Genomic DNA, 13412 nt, shown 5'->3' with positions numbered 1-13412 from the left:
GGAATTGTAGATATGCAACAACTACGTAAAGATCTATAAGAATTACTACACAAACGCGAATATGAATTTGTCAATAACTCTGCACATTTTAAAACACTCATGTAAATGTGCTAGAGAAGCTATGTGAAATTGAAAATTCCCCAATACATAAAAAGGAATGGAAACCAAGTTGTTTAACAAAAAGCGTTATTTAAAATATTGCTATACTCGCATGAGCCACCAATATCAAAAAACCTTCACGAACGCAGCTTAAATGTGAGTGTTGAACTAGTTTGCGTGGTTCTTTCTGTAATGTTTTATGGTCGGCCAGGGCAAGACGGCCGCCCAAACCAAGGGAATAGTTATGGTTGCCCAAGTTTTCAGTAGCCCGGAGTGTTGTTGTGGGAACAGGCTGCTAGCTAGCTGATAATATTTTAGGACTAATGTAGAAAAGAAGGAGCAGATTGCAGATTATCTCAATTTGTTGTCAAACTTCCACAATGACACAAGCTGAAAGAGAACAAGAAAACGGCAAAGAGAAGGAGAAGGAAAGAGAGAAGGAGAAAGAAAAGGAACAGCGTGGCGTTAAAAGACCAATCGCTCCACCGGTTATCCCGGAACCTCTTCAAGAAGTAAGTTGTAAACTTACTAACTAGCTACGGTCAAGAGCCAAATGTAATAATGCAATTTTTTTGGGACGTAGACCACTGTCAAAGGCAGCTACGGTTAGCTAGCTTGTTGTTAGCAACCTAGCAGTGTAAAGTGCATGGTCGTCCTACATCTCAAATGAATACTCTGTAAGTGTATTTCCTTGTGGATAGCATCTGCTAAATCAATGACTAAATGTAAATATAAGAGTAGTGCCTATCCAAGTCAATTATTTATTCTGTCTCTATCCAATAGACGAAATTCAGTTATAAGATTAATCGGATGTAATCATTTGATTCTTCCTTTACCCGTGACCCACCCAGTTGACTTCTTTAAAATGATAGACGCTTGCAATAGAATAGCAGTGGTCTTGCCAAAATTGGTGTTAATAATCTAGTCCTCTAGTCCATGGTGGTAAATTCAATCCTACTGCTTGGTGACAAACTTCTTGTGTACTTGTAAGGTATTGTGCATTCATAAACATTCCCTTTTTACAGCAAATTCAGAGCAACTTCATTGTGGTGATACACCCTGGGTCCAGAACACTGAGAATAGGTAGAGCAACCGATACTCTTCCTGCCGCTGTCCCACATGTGATAGCCCGCAGACATAAACAAACAGGACAGCCCCGAAGTGAGGATGCGTGGCTGGTGAGAGAGGGCCTGAATGTAAGTCACAAAATGATGCCTAGAACACACATGCATGTACTCAGTGTTGCCTTCGGTCTTAACTCTCCCTTTTGGTTCACTGAAGAACCCGGAGAGCAACGAACAAAGGCAGAATGGTCTCAAAATGGTTGACCAGGCGATCTGGTCAAAGAAGATGTCCAACGGGGTACGACGGACGCCAGTATCTGCGGAACAGGTTTGATCTGTTTGTTATACGGGGCTGTTCTGCAGTAGGACCACCCTGGACGTCGCTTTAATGGCTGTTTTTAATGGCTGTTTATGCGGTTGCAGGCCAGGTCTTACAACAGACAGATTCGACCAGCAGTTCTGGACAGCAGCTCCCGGGTGAAGTGGACCAACACATCCTACCACCCGGAGCTCTTGGTGGGAGAGGAGGTGAGTGAGGAGGCATGGCAGATCTAGACCCAAATCACGTTCAATGGCAGGTTACATTCAGAGCCGATGTTTCTTCCTGGGTTTGGCTGTTGATTCCTCTTGGTCGTCTCTCCCTTCTCTGTCCCGGAACGGCAGGCGCTGTATGTGAATCCCACTGACTGTTACGACGTGCACTGGCCCATCAGCCGGGGGCAGCTCAACGTGCACAGTGGTGCGGCGGGTTCTCTGACTGCTGTCCTGGCCGACCTAGAGGCCATCTGGAGCCAAGTCATCCAGAAACAACTGGAAATCCCCCTGAAAGATCTCAAGGTACTGGCCAGACCATACAATTGGGCTTGCCCAACATTCCTGTTGTTCATTTTTAACCGTAAAACCCCTAGCGTCGTACAGCGCTGTGGATATTTTACCGGAAAACACAGAGCGCGGGACAGCTCTGTTGATATGTAACTGTAAAACCCCTAACGTGGGACAGTGCTCTTGATATGTAACTGTAAAACCCCTAACGTGGGACAGTGCTGTTGATATTTAACTGTAAAACCCCTAACGTGGGACAGTGCTGTTGATATGTAACTGTAAAACCCCTAACGTGGGACAGTGCTGTTGATATGTAACTGTAAAACCCCTAACGTGGGACAGTGCTGTTGATATTTAACTGTAAAACACCTAACGTGGGACAGTGCTGTTGATATGTAACTGTAAAACCCCTAACGTGGGACAGTGCTGTTGATATGTAACTGTAAAACCCCTAACGTGGGACAGTGCTGTTGATATGTAACTGTAAAACCCCTAACGTGGGACAGTGCTGTTGATATGTAACTGTAAAACCCCTAACGTGGGACAGTGCTGTTGATATGTAACTGTAAAACCCCTAACGTGGGACAGTGCTGTTGATATGTAACTGTAAAACCCCTAACGTGGGACAGTGCTGTTGATATGTAACTGTAAAACCCCTAACGTGGGACAGTGCTGTTGATATTTAACTGTAAAACCCCAAACGTGGGACAGTGCTGTTGATATGTAACTGTAAAACCCCTAACGTGGGACAGTGCTGTTGATATGTAACTGTAAAACCCCTAACGTGGGACAGTGCTGTTGATATTTAACTGTAAAACCCCTAACGTGGGACAGTGCTGTTGATATGTAACTGTAAAACCCCTAACGTGGGACAGTACTGTTGATATTTAACTGTAAAACCCCTAACGTGGGACAGTGCTGTTGATATTTAACTGTAAAACCCCTAACGTGGGACAGTGCTGTTGATATTTAACTGTAAAACCCCTAACGTGGGACAGTGCTGTTGATATTTAACTGTAAAACCCCTAACGTGGGACAGTGCTGTTGATATTTAACTGTAAAACCCCTAACGTGGGACAGTGCTGTTGATATTTAACTGTAAAACCCCTAACGTGGGACAGTGCTGTTGATATTTAACTGTAAAACCCCTAACGTGGGACAGTGCTGTTGATATTTAACTGTAAAACCCCTAACGTGGGACAGTGCTGTTGATATTTAACTCAGGGTGGAGTAGTTGGCAGGCCGGTTTGTCGTTTACAAATGATCACGTTTGGTTGTTGTTTGCCAGTATTACAGGTGTATCCTTTTAGTCCCTGACATCTATAACAGACAACACGTAAAGGAACTGGTCAGCATGCTGCTGCTCAACATGGGCTTCTCAGGTAACACACACACAGATACACATTGATCTCGCAGAAACACACATTCGCAGACACATGCTGATTCCCTCTACTTGGCCAGCAGCGATCATAGTCCACCAGGAGTCGGTGTGTGCCACCTTCGGCAGTGGCCTGAGCAGTGCCTGCGTGGTGGACGTGGGGGACCAGAAAACCAGCCTGTGCTGCGTGGAGGACGGAGTGTCTCACCGCAACTCCAGGTGGGTGTGACCTCCCTCCCTGGTCGACTGGGAAAATGTGGACATGGGCACACTGTTTGAACCTCCCACTGAGGAACGGGACGTCTCCACTGTAAAGGCTTCTCCAGAAGTCACAGTCTCCCCATTGTGTTTTCCTCCGCAGGCTGTGTCTGGCATACGGTGGCTCTGATGTCACCCGTTGTTTCTTCTGGCTCCTGCAGAGGGCAGGCTTCCCCTACAGGGAGTGTCAGCTCTCAAGCAGAATGGACTGTGTCCTTCTGCAACAGCTGAAGGAGACTTTTTGCCACCTGGACCAGGTACACCAACAGCCCCATGACATCTGGTTGGTTAGACAGAAGCATTTCCTCTGAAATAGGGAGGAGCTACTGTACCATGTCCAATAGCATATATATTTACACTTTGCTATGGTTTGCTCCAATTACCAACTGAGATCCTAGGTGTACTATTTCAGATCAGGCACCTGTAACCTTGGCATTAAGGAGCTGAGATGCAGGCCTGTTGTTGTTCACCACTAGCTCACTGACTGACTAACCAGTCTGGACTATAGAGGCTGTGGCTGAATCAGATGTTACTGAAGGGTTGGAATGGAAGCAGACACAGAGCTTTATTCTACATTCTCGGCATGATCTCTTCTCTTTGCTCCAGGACATCTCCGGACTACAAGACCATGAGTTTCGTACACGTTTCCCAGAGTCCCCTGCTCTTCTGTACCAGGTTCGACTTGGGGATGAGAAATTGCAGGTACACACACACACACACACACACACACACCCATTGCTCTTGTCATTTTTTTAGCCCGATTAGACTGCTGCTTGAATGCTTTGGGGAGGCAGAGTTGTGATGTTACTGTTGTGTTTCGGTGTTGCTCCTGGGATACTGATAAGTCTTTTACTGACTCAGATCTTTTCAAGTGTAAAAAGGCTGCTGATCGTTAGGAAGACACGCGTTGTACAGATTCACTGATAACCTTTTGAATTTACAATTCATTTGAATGAGTCACTACAAATTCATTTCAAGTTAGTAAAAGGTGTTTTGAAAAGAACAAATCATTTGCTAACTCTTCATCACTAGTGTCAACATGTTTGAGATGTTAGCTGTCGCGTAGGCTACTTGTTTTATCAACAACTCTCTGTCAATCACCGTTGTAGCTCTCTGTCAATCACTGGAATGCCAAAATGCTGCTAAGCTGGAGGATTCTACAATGCTGCTTTATCAATAGCTGACCACCACTAGCCTTTTGGAGTTTGGCTCGCCAAACCGAACAAGTATTTATAATTTTAATGATGCCATGCACAAAGGCTCCTGTTTAAATGGAATAGCTCAATTTTATTCAAGAGCCATTTAACACAGCGAAGCTAGCAATTTTCCCAAAATGATTACAAATGTATTCATTCAGGTTCATGTGCAAACAATAAAAAGCCACCTATACCTTATGTTATGGTTAGAAATGTGTGTACCATTCCAGCCCTCGCTGTCCGTGATTAAAGGGGGATGATGAAGCCTAAGTTGAAGTGGAAGAATACTAGGATCATGGTTACACTAAGCAGTGGATTCTGTGTCATAGGCCCCCATGGCCTTGTTTTACCCCACCACGTTTGGGATAGTGGCCCAGAAGATGACCTCCCTGCAGCACCGGTCTCAAGGCGACCCAGAGGACCCACACGATGAACACTACCTACTGGGAACACAGAGCAAACAGGACCAGGTAGGACAGCAACCCCCCTGGGCTGAGTCACACATCCTTACTGTATCTGATTGGCTGGTTCCTCCTCTCTCTTATGATGTCATCTCTCTTAGTCATCTAAAGCGTCTGCAGAGCGCAAGTCCCTTCCCAAGCCCCCGGGCTTCGAGGGGGAATTGAGCAGTCAGGTCGGGGACCCCTCAGACCGTGGAGGTACTGCCCACGGCCAGGACGTGGAGCTGGGCCACTCCCAGAATGACTGCCTAATGGGGGGAGCGGAGATGGAGGAGCCCCCTTCGGCCCTCCTCTTCAGGAAGACTGCCATGACGCAGTTTGAGGGCAAAGCGCTCGGCTTGGACAAAGCCATTCTGCACAGCATTGACTGCTGTGGTAAGCAGAATTCCCCTGCTTCAAAACGATCCTATAATGGCTTATATTATGCCTTGATAAACTTAAATTATACTATTGGTTATTCACTATGGATATGGGATAAATTCAGAATTTTAAAGCAGTATTTATAAAATAGGGAAGGATGAATATTTGAAAATAGGGTTTGTTTGTGTCCAGCGTCTGATGAGACCAAGAGGAAGATGTACAGCTCCATCCTGGTGGTAGGAGGTGGGTTGCTGTTCCACAGGGCCCAGGAGTTCCTACAGCACCGCATCCTCAACAAGATGCCCCCCTCCTTCCGCAGGGTGGTGGAAAGCGTGGAGGTCATCACACGACCTAAGGTGGGCTGCCCCCTCGTATCTGCTACACTAAGCTTTTTAATTTTTGTTGGTGTCTCAAATTTTTACCTGCCAGTGTGGGGATTGGCTGTGTTATTTGTTTGCTAGTGTTTTGTTTGCCTGTATTCTTTTCCAGCTAGGGTGACCAGATGAGAAAGGGTAAAATTCAGGACGAGACGGGGGGGGGGGTGGCAACATCCAATCCAATTATCCAATCACTCCTTCTCCTGGCTGCCTGCACGTGCACTTTCCCTGGCCTCATGGCTGCAGCTTGCGCTTTCTTCATCTACTCTGACATAAAAAGGGGACAAATAGGTTGTATTTTCTTTGCGCGTATAAAATAACAGAAACAACAAAAGTGTAATACACTAAAGCTATATAATACCTCCTAAGATTGGGTTGCGCTGGAGGCACGGCGCTGGCATATTTCGCGGAGGATTTCACTGCTGCCTGCACTCTCGGCTTTCCCATGATGTCTTTGTGGAATTCTGCACAGCTCATTTGTAAATGACCTGCTCTTCAGCGCTTGGGCCCAAAGCTCACCTACAGGGTGACTGTCTGTCGCCAGATTTGGCAAGACATCTTTCAGAGCACAATTCTCGTTGTAGAGCTCATCCATGTCGAGATCTTCATCCATCTGAAGGGCGGATACAGCTGTGGTCAATTGCCGGTAGCTGATGGCTTGTTTTTCCTTGAGGTTGAAACACTGGATGTTGAACAGGTGCTCAGTTTTGGTTCAAGTTGAACCATTTCTCAAGTTATTGCTCCGCGGTATCATAGAAGCTGATGAAGTCTCCACGGAGCTTGTCAACCCTCAGAGTAACGGAGGAGGTGAAGACACGGTCAACTTTTGCTCCAAAGAAAGCATCTTTTTTGCGCTGCTGGAGTTCATCAGTGCATACACTTCAACTGAGGTGAGACTGTCACTCTCAAGACTCAGCACAGCACCAGAGAAAATCTTTAGAATATTTTGCAAGAAGAAGAGAGTGGCCTCCAGCTCGCTGCACTCGTTTTCCTCTCCATGCTCGTTACCCCGGAGCGCATCCCAGATGACACGGGGGCAATCTTCGCCTCCCAGCGACAAGAAGTAGCTCTGCACAGCTGGCCAGGTGTTGATAATTGCAGGGAGTAGGCTCAACCAGCGTGTCGGGACGTGGCGCATGTCAGCAAATTCAAACATTTCTTTGAGGGTGGCAACTCTTTTGCCAGAACAGCTGAAATGATTGAATGATTTAATCACTATAGACCAGACATCTGTTTTCAGTGCATTGCTGGCACGTTTTACTGCATTGTGTATTATGTGAGCTGGGCAGTTTGCAGGCAGGATCTTGCTGTTGTGTTGTTTTAGATTTTGGTAAATGGAGTGTTTTCTGCCGTAATTCACAGGCGCATTGTCAGCTGAGAAGGCCGAGACGTTATGGATGCTGAGTTTGTGTTCTGCTAACTTCTGCAGTAAGGTTGCTGTGACAGCATCTGCGCTCTCGGCTGCCTGTTCAAAGAAATCCAGAACCCTGTTTTGGATGCCTTGTTCGGGGGTCCAGAATCTTAGAGATGGGGAATGTTTTCACATTGCCTTTGTTAGAGGCATCAGTTGCAATAGAAAAATACATGTCTTTTGACTCAAGGCTCTGGGAGAAGTCAGACGCAAGGGGTGCCAGTATGTTTGTGACAAGTGCCTCTGCTTTTGTGCGACCGCAGCAGATATGTTTAGCTATGCAGCCTGACGTCGGACTCCCCCTGTGTGAAACTCCTTCCTACATACATTGCAGAACGCTTTGTTTGCATCGCGTAAAACTGCAGTAATCCAGGGGTATTTCCCTACCCAGTCCTCCCGGTATCTGCAGAGGCGTTTTTGCTTTTTAGCTACGTGTTGATCTTGATCGGGTCCCGGGACTCCAGCCTGAGCCTCCATTTAAAAAATGAATGAAAATTCGCGCCTATAGCCACCTATACATACTATTGCAACTTGCAGCCGACGGGAGCTGGCTGCAGGACGCCTCAATGCATGGACAGTTTTTAATGTTCTATCATACTAGAACTAATCGAGAGTCAAAAAATAAATAATAATAATTACTCGAGAGTCTGCTTTTGAGACTTGGTTCTAATTTTCGGGACAACTGCTTGGATTTCGGGACTGTCCTGAATTTTTCGGGACGTCTGGTCACCCTATTTCCAGCCATTGTTGTAACTGGCTGTCAGTGTCATGATTGGCTTTTATTCATATGGCGTGATCAGATTGACTTTTTTCAGCAAAGACAAGCAATCAATGTAGTATGTAATTGGTTGCCAGAACTCAAAATCCACGACATAATCCTCAGTATGTGTGAGGAGAAAACGGGGAATTGTTACAATCGAAATATCTGATGAATCTCTTAAAAAAAGTTAAGCATACAGTCCTTGCAATTGCCCGTGTGTAACACCTTTTCATGTTTGCGTTGTTGTTGTTCAGGACATGGACCCTCGTCTGATCTCTTGGAAGGGTGGAGCGGTGTTGGCCTGCCTGGACACCACTCAGGAGATGTGGATTCACCAGAGGGAGTGGCAGCGTTTCGGAGTGCGCATGCTCAGGGAGAGAGCTGCGTTCGTCTGGTGATCCCCACCCCCCAGAAACAAGGAAGCAGAAAATGTAACCCATTGCCTTGGACACTCTTGGAGCTGTTATCTACTGTAAATAGACATGTACAGTGTTTGTCTTTCTGGCAGTTTTGTTGAGGTGGATTAAATTTGTTGTTTATTCTGTTTTTTTGTCTGAATTTCTAGTGGATTGTAAATGGGTTTTAGTTAAAGTCTATAATTCAAGCCTCAGTGTAACAAATTAAGGGGATCATTGCTCTCTCCTAAAAGTTTATTTTGTGTGTCAGAACCTATATGTTTAGAAAAAAGTGTGATGGGTCTGCAGTCAATTGTCACATACAGCTTAATCAATTTCAAAATGTATTAGTAATTTTTCCTTACTGAGAGGTATACAGTCATGGCCTGGCTATACAGCCTTCTTTAGTGTATGGTTAGCTTATAGTGTGGAAATAGTGATGTGCTAAACAATTCTGACAGTGACACATTTTGCCTCTGTACTCACATTTAGAACAATGAGTAGTATTTGTTTCCACATTTCATGAACTCTGTGACATTAAGCTTGTTGGATGAATTTCTAGTATGTTTTCTTTCTCCATATAATTTTGTGGCCAATAGAAATCTAATTGTATTATTCCAAATCTGAAGTGCTAGAAGTCTGAATACTTTTGCAGTACATTGTTGGTGAAACATCTTTTTACTTGGAACTTTAAAGTCAAACATTTCCTGCACATTTCTGACAGGGAGAAATGTTTGAGAAACTGGTACCTTTTCTGTAAGTTGCAGATATTGAGATGCAATTATTTGTGATAATGAACCACTAATTTTTACTTTCCTTTACATCTTGATTAGTCTACCTCTATTCCCTAGAAGTTTGTCAAGCGGGCAATTCTGTGTTTTTGCAAGGCAGATAATCGGACTTTGAATACCAAGAAGGATTTATGGGAAAAAAGGATACTATCAAATAATTAGTTAAACTTACAATTTTACTGCAACTACTGTAGTGTCCTTCACCATGCACTGACATATACATACTGCCATAAACACCCTTTAAATTTCATACAGCACAGGAGTTTATTAAACATGGATACAAAAGATGAAATCAGGAAGATGTGGGGTCACAAACAGGAAACTGCCATATCGGCTGCCTTGGCCCCTACGTGTAGGAATTCCCAGAGCAGCGTCATGAGTCTGTGATAAGCAGAGGCAGCTGGAGAGAATGGGGTTGGCACACATGGACGTTATGGTAGCCTAAATTACGCTACACATCTGCAGCCAGCGTGACAACCCAGGCCTACACGAATGGTGTAGGCGTTTACCTATAGAAAGAACAGGGATGAGAGGCAATGGAGTTATACTCATTGAACCACAGTTTTGCAAATGTTTTAGTTCCAAGGACCTTTTTTATTTAGTTGTTTTTTTAATTGCTCTTGTATTTACTACCAATTGAAATGTAATTGTTTTAAAACTGTCATAACATGGTCGGTCCATCAAGTCATTTTGTCTATTTTGTGACACACTGGGGCTATTAGAAAATAACTGATAAAAAGTTGTACTTGGCGTTTAGAATACTTATATATGTTAATAAACACCCATAAATAACACACACACACACACATTTAAAATGTCAACCAAATTGAATTCTGAAGAATTAAGGTCTAGGGTTTGGAGTGACTGAAAAGCATTACATGGTATTTGGAAGTTAATGAACCAGAGTTGAGCAAGTAGAAAATCTAGTGTAGAAAAAACATGCATTGCTTTCATTTGCAATATTGCCAGAGTCCCTCTTAACATGTCCTACACAGCTTGTGACAGTCATAGAGGGAAACAGAAGACAATGTACATGTTCCTGAGAGCCCAACCTGTATTTTAAGGGGCTGTAGCCCTGGGTTTAAGAAACGCTGCCCTACAGTACCCCAGATGAATAATACTATTTAGGATTTTTAGTATGGCCTGGAATAAGAAGGTTGATGCAACATACCGTCCTCATCCACCACCACCCATGGGAGGTGCATTGGGCCCCCCACCGTGGTTTATCCTCCCCATTCGCCTCCTGCCACCAGGTGGTCCAGGGGGACTGGTAGAACAGAAAACACAGACATGGAAATATTAGAAAATGGTTCCACACGTGAAATCAGTCCACATTTGTCTGGCCCCAAATAATTATTATGGACATTCAGCTATGCAAAGTGCTATTGTCGCACTATGAAACTGCCACGTCAACCTGACATGAAAGTACGCTAACTGTATGTTTTGACCCAAGGGACTAGGGACTTACCCTCTGCCATCACTGAAGCTTGAAGAGGATAAACCAGAGCCACTCTTTTTTGTCAGATCTGGCTGTACCATAGTTTGGAAACTGAGGTGAAAAAAAAGAATTTACTCTGTATATAAAGGCCATCAGCTAACCTTCTAATGACAATCTTTCCAACAACATGCAAGTAATGCTCTTTCGATTACTTTGTTTATGTTAACTACTGACTTACAACAAGCCAATGAACTCCACAGCATTCCAGAAGAGATCAGTTAGAAACGACAGTCGCCATGGGGACTGGGACCTGCTGTCGAGGACCTGACCTGGCAAAAGAGGAAAGATGTAAGCTTGTTTGCATTGCAAGCAAACGTACAACATCGGAATTCACAGCGTCAACACTACAGAAGCAACCAGCAGAACGAAACAGCGGAACCAACCTAAATTCTGTCCAACGGAAAATGTGTTTAACCAATGGGTCCCTCACTTCTTCGTTCTGTTTGACAATACAGATTGTCGAATATAAACTCGGTTTGACCAAACGTTTCGCAACTGTAACAGTTACAGTAAAACTTACGTTTAGATAACGTGACAGCTGATGTTAGCCATTAAGCACGTAATTTCAGTTTAATGCGATAGGCAAAGACAAAGCAATTTCGCGGCGATGAATAACGGTGATTTGTATAGTAATCATATACTATACAATATATAGTAATGAAGAAACACAAGAAAATAAATGATAATCACTTACCATTCGACACGTACACCATCTTAGCAGCTCTTAACTGCTCTAGTGTTGTTTACGCCTGCATTTCCGCGTCCGGTGTTCTTCCTTCACAACGCTTGTTGCAATTAAATGTTTTGGCGCTTTACCGCCGCCTACTGTGCTGGAGTGTGAGCCAAAAAGTATTAACCGTGTTTTCTTTAGGAAAGCAGAAGGTTTGAATCAATGCTGACTCGTGATATCTTTAATATTTTCTTTGATGTTTTCTCCCTTCTGTATGCCATTTTCTTCTCCCGTCTCCGTGGTTTAAGTAGCCTATGCTATCAGACCGAGTTTGAGTTTTCATATTGATTTTCTACTTCTAGAATTGTTATAGGAAGCAATCCTATATTATTGTTTTATGGCTTTGTTATATGCTTTGCATAGAAACTAGAAACATAGAAACGTCTTCATAGGAAATAAGAATCGTACAAGTTCCAAATCATGATAGAAAATCCAGATGTTTTTTTGACTAAGGAAGACTGCTATTGAGGACGGTAAAATACACTTCCAGTAGCAAACTAAGAAACTGACATTAAATCAAACATTCTGGCCTACATCAGCTCTCGAGGTATGGCCATTGTCTCATTACCATACCGTTTGACCACGTCCAGTTAAATGATTGAAAGCAGTCTATGGCCGGCAGATGGCAGTCTACAGCTATTAGTTTAAATCAATTGTCCTCATATGTCGTGAAGTGGCTGGTTAGAGAATGGGCAAAATGTATTTTCTGCAGGTAGACAGAAATCATGTTTTACAGCCATGCAGTCATTTATCCCATTGATTTTGTGAACTTTACCATTATTTTACCTGGGAGTATGACTGAGAATATATTTACATTTTTAACAATAATCTGGTTACACTGCTTCCAAATGTTAATAAATGTTAATAAATAAGCACGGTTGTTGAAACGATTAGCAATCCCTACTGTGCTATATGGAAAAATCCTTGATTGCTTGGTAACTTAAGATTTTCTCAAAATAAAAAGAGGTTCAATCTTTTGAATGGTTTACCAGAGATGTTTCTACCTATTCAATATCTGTCTGACAACTTTGCGTATGCATTTTTACTTTTTTTCATTTACTTAAACATCATTCTTCATTTACACTGTATAGCTAGTTTGCACTTCACATGACATATTTTACATTTTGAGTTTGACAATTGTGTGATGCTAAACTACATTTTGTTGTCCTAGAACTTGTACTGTGCAATGACAGTAAAGACTCAGATGGTGGCCCTTCTTCTTGCGGGAAGTCCTGTCTACATCAAGACCTCTAGATCATGGTTGACAACTCCACAGTCCCCAATTCCAGAGTGAAAAGAAGCTTAGCGTGACCCTGGACAACACCCTGTTGTTCTCTGCAAACATTAAGGCGATGACTCGTTTCTGCAGGTTTATGCTCTACAATATTTGAGTATCTTACCTCACAATGTAAGTGGCGCAGGTAATCAAGGTACTTGTCATCTAACATCTGGAGTAGTACAGCTCACTGCTGGTAGGGCTATCTGATTGTGCCTCCAAACCCCTGGAACCTATCCAGAATGCCGTGGCCCGCCTGCTGTTCAATCTTCCCAAGTTCTCCTATTAGCCTTTCTCCACCGCTCAAACCACTGGCTTCTAATTCAAGTTTGCATCCACAAACAAACCATGATGCTTGCCTAAGAAGCTAGAAGGGGAACGTCCTCACTGTACCTTCAGACAATGTCTAAACCCTACATCTGTAACCAAGCTCTTTGTTCTGCTACCTCTGGTGTCTTAGACATTTTAAATCTTCCAAAAGAATCACATCATTACATATTTCTTTCTCATTCTTTTTCTCATCTCTCAAAAAAAAT

General features: G+C 43.5%; 2 protein-coding genes across 2 annotated transcripts; one reads left to right on the top strand and one right to left on the bottom strand.

The window, feature by feature from the left end:
- Positions 1–279: 279 nt before the first annotated feature.
- actr8 (actin related protein 8) lies at positions 280–8731 on the top strand. The gene is made up of 13 exons (XM_010895854.5): positions 280–611; positions 1125–1295; positions 1381–1491; positions 1587–1691; positions 1827–2000; positions 3274–3367; positions 3450–3582; positions 3725–3878; positions 4228–4323; positions 5147–5287; positions 5380–5653; positions 5831–5994; positions 8441–8731. The coding sequence occupies exons 1-13, from the start codon at positions 480–482 to the stop codon at positions 8582–8584; spliced, it is 1893 nt and encodes a 630-aa protein (XP_010894156.2). The 5' UTR covers positions 280–479; the 3' UTR covers positions 8585–8731.
- Positions 8732–9611: 880 nt separating this feature from the next.
- Positions 9612–11674, bottom strand: selenok (selenoprotein K). The gene is made up of 5 exons (XM_010895853.3): positions 11565–11674; positions 11049–11139; positions 10841–10921; positions 10544–10639; positions 9612–9881 (listed from the first exon to the last, which is right to left on the bottom strand). The coding sequence occupies exons 1-5, from the start codon at positions 11581–11583 to the stop codon at positions 9878–9880; spliced, it is 291 nt and encodes a 96-aa protein (XP_010894155.2). The 5' UTR covers positions 11584–11674; the 3' UTR covers positions 9612–9877.
- Between the last annotated feature and the right edge of the window lie 1738 nt (positions 11675–13412).

This window comes from Esox lucius, chromosome 12, assembly GCF_011004845.1.
Source record: "Esox lucius isolate fEsoLuc1 chromosome 12, fEsoLuc1.pri, whole genome shotgun sequence".
In the NCBI taxonomy this organism is placed as follows: Eukaryota; Metazoa; Chordata; class Actinopteri; order Esociformes; family Esocidae; genus Esox; species Esox lucius.
The sequence above is the reverse complement of the archived record's forward strand: the minus strand, read 5'-3'. Positions and strand labels throughout refer to the sequence as shown.

Coding starts and splice junctions, on each gene's coding strand:
- actr8 (XM_010895854.5), top strand. CDS start 480: ATGACACAAGCTGAAAGAGAACAAGAAAACGGCAAAGAGAAGGAGAAG. Junction 1,296..1,380: donor TGGTGAGAGAGGGCCTGAAT/GTAAGTCACAAA, acceptor GGTTCACTGAAG/AACCCGGAGAGCAACGAACA. Junction 1,492..1,586: donor CGCCAGTATCTGCGGAACAG/GTTTGATCTGTT, acceptor ATGCGGTTGCAG/GCCAGGTCTTACAACAGACA.